The sequence below is a fragment of the Rhinoderma darwinii genome, chromosome 1 (genome assembly GCF_050947455.1).
Source record: "Rhinoderma darwinii isolate aRhiDar2 chromosome 1, aRhiDar2.hap1, whole genome shotgun sequence".
Classification (NCBI taxonomy): Eukaryota; Metazoa; Chordata; class Amphibia; order Anura; family Rhinodermatidae; genus Rhinoderma; species Rhinoderma darwinii.
This window is the reverse complement of record NC_134687.1, coordinates 528119409-528128942: the sequence shown is the minus strand read 5'-3', so window position 1 is coordinate 528128942 and position 9534 is coordinate 528119409. Positions and strand designations below refer to the sequence as shown.

Here is a 9534-nt window from a genome sequence, read left to right as displayed (position 1 = left end):
AATTGTGATAATAAGTTAATATTTTTGCTGTTCTCTAGTATATTAATGTAGGGTCACCAAAGATAAATATACAGTACACATTAAAGCTGTCCATACACATTCAATAGCTGGTGAATGATCACTCAGGCAAAGGCTATTTTCCCCGGGTTCCGTTCGACCTTTTCGTCGGAGGAATCGATGAACGGAAAGCCAAATCGAAACCATAGCTTCAGTTTGCATCACCATTGATTTCAATGGTATTCTTCCGATGCAATTGGCTTCCGTCTGTTTCCCTTCCGTAAGGTTTGCGTTGTTTTATAGCGGAAACAATAGCGTAGTCGACTACGCTATTGTTTCCGCTATAAAAAGGGACCCCTTATGGACCGGAAACACACAGAAACCAACTGCAACGGAAGCATTACCATTGAAATAAATGGTAATGCAAACGGAAGCTACGGTTTCTGTCTGGCTTTCTTTTTATCAGTTCCTCTGACGGAAAGGTTGAATGGAACCCATGAATGAAAGCCCAACGCTGATGTGAACAGGCCCAAACACTTGAATATTGTGTACTCGTTTTTTCCCTGGAAATAAAGGATAAGACAGGTTAAAATCCAGCTTGTCCATTCCTTTTCCCTTCTGGATCGACAGAGAAAAATCTAATGTGTATGGCCATCTTAAGATCTGGGAGAAGGTTTCTTATCGCTACTACCACATCACACATATTATAACTATTACCAGTTGATCATGCTTTTACTTTAGTCAGCCTTTTTTAACAAGGAAAAAGTAGACAGTTAATTCTGCATATGTCATTGATCATGATCATCATCCTATTTGCAGAAATCCACCCAGGTGATTTTTTATCAATGCTCTCTATACGGATATCAGTATCCCTTTCGGACGCTGTTTAAACACTAAATGGAAAAGAGATGTTCTGTGCCTGGGTTTAGACATCTGTTATGTCTATATGGGGCCTAATGACCATCAGGGAGATTAGGGAGTTAAAGGGGGTCTCTTAGATGCCTTAAATTATACTGTAGGCGTTTGTTTTGGTGACATTTATTTTTCCTTTTAGAAAAGTTGTGCGTTCAAAGGGTACTACCTATGGGCACCATTTAACGTTTTATATATATATATATATATATATATATATATATATATATATTAAACAGCAAAACAGGGGATAGGAGCAGCACTGCGTAAATATCCAAGAAAACGGTTGGTGCTAGCTTCAAAGATAAGGAGTGACGTGCTCCTCATGCATATTTCCAAGAAACGAGACTAGAAGCAGCACTCATCAAAAATGTGAATTTATTCAACCAACACAGCAACGTTTCACTTCCACCATGGAAGCATTTTCAAGCTTTAAAATGCTTCCATGGAGGAAGTGAAACGTTGCTGTGTTGGGAGAATAAATTCACATTTTTGCTGAGTGCTGCTTCTAGTCTCGTTTCTTGGATATATATATATATTAAAATGTAAGTAACTTTGTAAAAGCTTTGCTTTACTTATCGTGTACCGATTTCTAAATTGCAGCCTGCTTATGGGCATGTTCAGACATGGTGGAGATTTTCCGCTGCAGATTTTGCAGCACGAATTATCAACTAAATTTGCATACTAGACAGTTTATACAGACATGGCGGATTTCTCAGTGGACTTGCCACAGATTTAAGCCTGTGCATGCCTCGGAGTGTAAAATCCACACCGCAACTTAACTAAAAAGCTATAGAAACCAAAGGTAAAAGAGTCTGCTGCGGATTTCCACTGAGTCCTGTTCGCAGTAGAATTCTGCAACAAATCTGATACATCTGAACGAGCCTTATAGTTCAGAGCTGTATGCACATAGAAAACAATCTACAAGATTGGAACCGGACACATTTGGAAAGGCGTTGTGTTAGTGAGACAACCCATTGAGCTCATATAGTTTTTTCTGAATTAGACTGCTGTACAGTGCCTGGGATATACAGTGATACACAGACAGGAAATGCTTGAAGATTTCAGCTCTGAAGCCAAATACAGGCTGCAACTCAGGATCAGTACTAGATAACTATGTAATGTATTTACAATGTCACTCAACTTTTTATATAGATTAATTCCATATGTCAACTCTGAAATAGTGTTCAAAGGTAGATATATGCTTTACGTTCAAGCAAAGTGAGGCTGGATAAATTACACCTAATATACCGCCATCAGCCAAACTGAAAAGGTTAATATAACCTTCCAATAAATCTTCTAAAGAAGATATATAAAAACAACAACAAATTCAGCTTTGTTCAGTCCTCAATTCTTCACCTTATATAAATGTCCTATGGGAAAGTATTAGCTTCCACAGTAATTGACTCCATTTATTAATTTGGCCTTGTTTCAATTATTAGAGGATGAACAATGTGAGAACTATAGATAAGGTAATATTACACAAAATTCATGATGTACATCAGTATGTCTATTGCTGTCTTCTTAAAGTGCCTCTGAAGAGATGATCTTTTCATTATCCTGTGAAGAGTCAGGTTTGCTTGGTGGAGGTTTATATATAAAATATGCAATAAAAAGGAAAATTATTGTGATGACTTTGCTTGCTGCACCTAAAAGAGAAGAAAATAAATCAGTATTTTTACATTGTCTTTATAAAGATCACATAAATCAAAGTGGACTATGCAAAAAAAAAAAAAAAAACAACTTCTAAGGAATGACAGCAGAGGCCAATCACCGCTAGCCACGTGACCTCGTCATCCATGGTGATGTCACTGCAGCAGGCCGCCATGCTCATATGAAGTGATGTCCCTATTCATTATGCAGGCCAATAAAGCAAGAAGAATCCAAAACGTAAGTATATGTAGAAGTTTATTGTATTTATATTCTAAACTGAGTTTATTAATTTTCGGAAAACCCCTTTAAGGAGTGAAACCAGCAACAGGGATGATTTTTCTTTTTATAGCACTAGTATTCTATTAATGGAGTGAGGAAAGGGAACATCATAAAACCCTTTTCCTCTATCCATTGGTACAATCCAGGCATTAATTGCTGCCTTGCACCAGGACACAGTAGCCGTTCAAGTTACAATTGATTTGTTCTGGGACGGCCATTGTAACTTGGGACTATAACTCCTTCCCCTACTTACCCGCAATGTGTTACCATTAAAATACACACTTATTAGGCCAATTTTCCAGCTAATTGCATGGTCAGCAGATCAGCATGGTCTGTGGCATTATAAGCTGAATAAGGTTTCAAGTTTAGATGGAAGAGGAGAATAATGTAACTTGAGGCACCACAGTATTCACTTCTTCTATATAATACCTCTATGAAAAGGTGTTTATTTGTCCCAAAACCTTCAAAAAGTTATCTAAAAGACCAAATTAAAATATAAAAGGGAGGATAAAACATAGTACAGTACATTATCTGAGACAGTAGGTACATGAAAATTATGCCTATGCAATACAGGGTCACTGTACAAATCTCCAACTTTATTGTACACAGTGGAGAGGCCCTTATTTTCTGCCGTATACGGTCATACAATACAAATGATCCACTTTACACTGTATGTAAATATTCCTTAGGCCTGATGCACGCGGCCATGCCCGTAATCGCTGTCCGTGCCTACGGGTACGGCCTCTGACAGCCACCCGCATTTGCGGGCCATGCTCCCATTAAAAGCATGGGAGCACTGTCCATAAAATGAAAAAAATAGGACATGTCCTATCTTTTGCGGAGGCTTTCTCCGGCATGGACACCTTCTCATAAATATACGGGAAGGTGTCCATGGGCAATAGAAGTAAATGGGTCCATAAATTATGGACCGTTATTCATACCCCACCAACCGTCCAGGATTCAGTGGGACAGTCCCAGATTCAGAATTAGTTCAGAGCGGAGGCACAGCGCTGTGCTCGGGGAAGCCCTTGACACCCCTATCCATATATGGACAGTGACGTCAGTGGCTACTCCTTGAGCGGAATCCCAGTGGCCGATGATCTGGCTGTGGATTCCACTCCTAGAGTAAACCCCTGATGTCACTGTCCATATATGGGCAATGACGTCAGGGGATCCTCCTGGAGTGGAATCCCCGGCCAGAGTCGGCAATGGGGATTCCACTCAAGGAGTATCCTCTGACGTCACTGTCCATATATGGACAGTGACATCAGGGCTTCCCTCTAGGAGTGGAATCCCCGGCCTATGCTTCTATTATACTGTATGGGGCAGCTTTGTGGGCATTATGCTGCATGGGGCAGCTATGGGGAATTATGCTGTATGGGGGAATTTCATTGGCCATTATACTGCATGGGGACATCTGTGTGGGGATTATACTGTATGGGGGAATCTGTGTGGGCATTATACTGTATGGGGGAACTTGTGTGGGCATTATACTGTATGGGGCATCTGTGTTGACATTATACTGTATGGGTGCATCTATGGTGCATTATACTGAACGGGTGCATCTATGGGGCATTATACTGCATGGGTGCATCTATGGGGCATTATACTGCATGGGTGCATCTATGGGGCATTATACTGTATGGTGGCAGCTATGAGGGCATTATACAGTGTGGGAGGCACTATGGGAGCGTGATACTGTGTGGACTCAACTGGGTGTGTATGGGCGCGGATTCGGTGGGATTAGAGACGTGGCTTAAAAGAAAAAATTTGCCGCGCTGCGTGCACCGCATCGGTTGTCCCTCTTTGCGATACTTGAAGGTTGGGAGGTATGCATAATTAGGGACGAATTCTATGGTCATGTGTATGGGCCCTTACTATTTCCTCTGACTCATATTTAAGAATTTCTGATACACCACTGCTGAAGTGTTTCGGAGCTGGGGTAACAGAGTACATTGGTGATTGGCTGTGTGCTCCAGCCAAATACATTCTCCTTAGTTATTGAGTTTTAAAGTTAGTACATTCCTCCTTTACAATAGTCAAGGAAGGGTCCTAAGGGTGTAAGGTGAAATTATTGAAACGCAAGGCTATTGTAAAGCTGTAGTCGATTTATATTTAGGAAATACTATAGATTATCTCTGTAATATACAGGGGCATTGCTAGGGTCTTAAAAGATCAGCGGCACAAGCCCCAAGACATATGTTTACCCTCCCAAAAAAAATATAGATATCTCTGAGATATATACGGATGTAGTCATCTTTATTTTGACTCTGGTAACTTGCTGCAGCGTGATATCACACAACAAAAGCCATTGAAAAGTCATTGAATAAGTCAAGATACGGGATCTAGCCACTGTTAATTTAATGCGTTAAAAGTCAAGGTAAAGACGGCTACATCTGTATAAGTCTATGGCCCCTATAGTTACCCCCCTGTAGATAGTGCTGTGCACACACATACACCCTGTAGATAGTGCTACACACTGCCCTTGTAGATGGTGCCACACAATTCCCCCTTTGTAGATGGTGCCACACGCCGAAACGGGACCCATGCATAGGCCGGCGTGATCCAGTGATGCCATCACGCTGGCCTGCACAGGGATCTTATCTCAGTGTCTTTTGGGCTGCAGGCAGGGACTGACTGGCAAATTTTAGCCTGGGGCAAGCATACTGCACTGGCCCATAAGTAGCGGCCTATCCTTAATCAGTTTACCTCCACCTGCCGTATAAAGGTGGCAGGGGTAACTTGGCTTTGAATACAATAGTCATCAAAAGACGACGGCGGCGGGTGGTGATGTTCATATTAACAGAGCATGAAAACATAAGAAACATTGTCAGCCATTCACTAACGTTGCGGATTCTTGGCTGTTCCACCACTGATGGTTTCTGGTCCCCTGATGCTTTTTTCTTTTATAACCTAGTGCCATTGAGTATCGTCCATAACAATCCCACATTACCACAGCATGATGCGACATTGTTATAGATGACAGACATGACCCCGGATTATAAATAAAAGTGGATCAGGGGACCCAGAAAACCACCAGTGGTGGAACAGCCAAGAAACAGCAACGTAAGTGTATCATATGGCAAGATTTATCAAGAAGAAATACAGAAACCTCTTCAACTATTGCACATCTCTAGGGTACTTATACACGGCCTGACAAAGGCCATGAAAATGAGCTAGTCGACCTGCGCTCCTTTGCTCCTTTAACAAAGAGCTACGATTGGTTATGTATTAGGGTATGTTCACAAAACCTATTTTCGTCCGTTTTTCGGGTCTTAAACGCCCAAAAAATGGCCGAAAAATCGGAAGCAGAACGTTCATGAACTTAGATGTGATCGATATTAGCTGGATCCCTGTCAGAAACACTCAGGACCAGCGTTCATTTAAAGGGGTTTTCTTGCCAGTAATAATTGATGGCCTATCCTCTGTATAGGTAATCAATAGCTGATGGGTTGGGGTCCGACTCCCGGGACCCCCGCTCTTGGCCGCCATCAGGACAATCCTGCTGGTACTCAAGTCAGGGGCCCGGCAACAAGGATGAAAAGAAGGGGCCCGTCCGCTACTTAAAACATTTCATTGAGGGCCCCAGCGTTAGTTAAAAAGGAGAAAGGAACGGACCCTGCAACGTAAAAGGCCGTTCTTTACTCTGAAGTAATTTACGCTGGGGCCCTGGGAGGAAGATGCTGCATTAGCAGGAAACAGAAGCTCTGTGTCATGTGTGGAGGGAGCCACCCACAAGACAGGTCCAGGAGAGGGAGGACAGAGGAAGAAGAGCCGGAGAGGAGCAGTGCCACGCAGCCCCCCCCCCCCTGCTGAATTCAACTAGTAACTGCTGAGGAAGATTCCTCCAAGACAGGTAAGAGGGAACTGTAATTTTATTTGTGGGGGATTCTTTACAAATCGTTTTTGTGGGGGAGGGGGAACTTAACTGTAAACTCTATATGTGGGGGAGGGTGGGACTTGGCTGTGAATGCTATATGTGGAGGGGATTGGGGGGATTTTATATAAAACATTTTTGTGGGGAGGGGGACCTAACTGTAAATGCTATATGTGGGGGAGGGGATTTTGTGTAAAACGTTTTTGTGGGGAGGGTGGGACTTGGCTGTGAATGCTATATGTGGGGGAGGGGATTTTTTGTAAAACCTTTTTGTGGAGGAGGGTGGGACTTGGCTGTGAATGCTATGTGTGGGGGAGGGGATTTTTTTGTCATATGCTATATGTGGGGGTGGGTGGGACTTGGCTGCGAATGCTATGTGTGGGGGAAGGGATTCTTTATTATTTTTTTCTTGGGGAGGGGGAACTTAACTCTTAGGCTGAGTTCACACTGGGTCCATACGCTGTGTAAAAGCATGTAGCGCATCCGCCCTGTGCGCCGCAAGGAATTCCGGCCGAAAACTGCAGCATTTAACCGGCCCGCTAGCACACATGGATGAAACGTCATCCAAGGAGGCCCGCGCTGGAGGAGGAAGAAACCCAGACTCCTGTGTAACTATAAGATTTTATTTTTTTTATGAGTTGCATTTTTTTTAATTCAATGGAGAAAACCCACAACAAATAAGCAGCGATTCCGCAAATACAATTGACATGCTGCGGAATAAAATTACGCACCGCAAGTCATTTTCTGAGCGTTTTTACCGCTCTGTATTTACACAGCGTGTGGATGACATTTGTTCTATTTCATCCACTCTGCTGCTACTGTATTTGCTGCAGATTTTTTGCAATGAATTCCATTGCGGAAAAACTGCAGTATTTACGCTACGTGTGAACTAACCCTAAGGCTTAATTCACATGACCGTATTCGGTTCGTGATATACGGACCGCATGCCGGCCGTATTTCCTGGACCGAACACAGTGCATGGAGCCGGGCTCCTAGTATCATAGTTATGTACGATGCCAGGTGTCCCTGCCTCCCCTGTCCCGTACTGAAAACATGATTACAGTACAGGACAGTTTTCCTGCAGAGAGGCAGGGACTCCTGGCATCGTACATAACTATGATGCTAGGAGCCCGGCTCCCTGCACTGTGTTCGGTCCGGGAAATGCGGCCGATTTGCGGTTCGACATATGAAGGGATTCTATTTAAAGGCTATGTAAACCTTTGAAAACTTTTTTTTTTTTTTAAATAAAAATGTCTATCAGTGTGTTTGGTGCAACTGGGCAATTACATTCTTTTCAAAATATTTTTTGCTTTTTGAGATACAGCTGCTTTATATCATGTATACAGAGAAGTTGTATCTAGTTCTGAGACCTGAATCCATCAGGTCAGTGGGACTGACATGTGCAGTGACAGCGGTCGGATCAAGATGTTATCGATCACATCTTTGTTTATAATTTAGATGTGATCGGTAAGATCGGGTTCCCACGTAGCTAAACGCTGCAGAATTTCCACAACGGAATTCTGTGCGGAAATTCCGCAGCGTTTACAGTAGCAGCAAAGAGGATGAGATTTTGTAAATCTCATGCCCACGCTGCAGAAAAAAAAGTAGCATAAACGTTAATAAATGTAACTCCGGTGTGGAATTTAAATCATGTCCGGCCTCCCATGTGATGTTGCATCCAATGTGACAGCTGCATCCAATCACAGGCTGCAGCATCACATGGCCTGCAACATCGTCCAGGGAGGCCGGAGCGGACATCAGAGGAAGGGGTAAGTATGAGCGCTTTTTTGCGCAGAGGAAATTCCGTCCGAAAAACCGCACCACCTTGTGGTGAAATTTTTCGGACGGAATGTCCTGCGTGATTTTTATGCAGCGTATTCGACCTGTGGGAACCCGGCCTAACAGCTCGATCCTGCGTGCCACAGACACGCAGGACCCGCTGACACTGAACCTGTCAGTCCCGCTGACCTGAAGTATATAGCCATATAAGGTGTTTTTTGCGAACAAGTTGTAGTTTTTCATGGCACCATTTATTGTAACGCATAATGTACTGGGAATCTGAAAAAAAAATTGTGGGGTGATATGGGCAAAAAACAGCGATAACAAATTATTTTGGGGGTGTTTTGTTTTTACGGCATCCATCAGGCAGTAAAAACTACATATTCACCTTGTTTTACAGGTTGATACGCTTACTGTAATACCAAATTTATATATTTTGTTTTATGTTTTACCACTTTTAAAAAAATAAAACTATCTGCTAAAAAAAAAAATACATTAAAACAGCGCAGTCAACTGAGCTATTGATTCCGTCAAGACAACGGAAACCTTATAGAACGGAGACAAACGGAAACCATTTGCAACTGATCCGTTACCATTGAAATCAATGGTAATGCAAATGGTTTCTGTTTGTTTCAGTTTGGTTTCCATTCATGGGTTCCCATGACGGAAAAGTCAGACGAAACCCATGAACGGAGTCCCGACGCAGATGTGAACGAAGCCTAACTTATATGGACATAAGGAACAGCCCTAGAGTCCCTGGGCAGAGAGCTAGTAGAAGATCTTCCCGGGAACTCCAGCCCTGGGAAAGCTCCACTCCCCAGGCCACGTATCCCATTATATGCCATACATTTTGGCTAAATTGAACAAAATCCAGGGCATTAACCGGTGACTGCCTGCTCCATGGTTTCGTTCACTGTAATTTACATCAGCACCAAAATCAGTTAACACGTATAATGTACAAACATGAGCGCCACACTTTCCGTTGTCTACCCCTGGTAATGGAGGGGGGCCCAGAGATCTTGGCTGTATGGGGCCCA

At 42.9% G+C, this 9534-nt stretch overlaps 1 protein-coding gene across 1 annotated transcript in view; it reads right to left on the bottom strand.

Annotated features, from left to right (window-relative positions):
• Positions 1-1494: 1494 nt before the first annotated feature.
• The window catches only part of SLCO4C1 (solute carrier organic anion transporter family member 4C1), a 121191-nt gene continuing 113151 nt past the window's right edge, over positions 1495-9534 (bottom strand). The window contains exon 13 of the mRNA XM_075854840.1: positions 1495-2558. Within this exon, the coding sequence (XP_075710955.1) occupies positions 2434-2558 (125 nt within the window). The 3' untranslated portion in view covers positions 1495-2433. The remainder of the gene's footprint in view (positions 2559-9534) is intronic.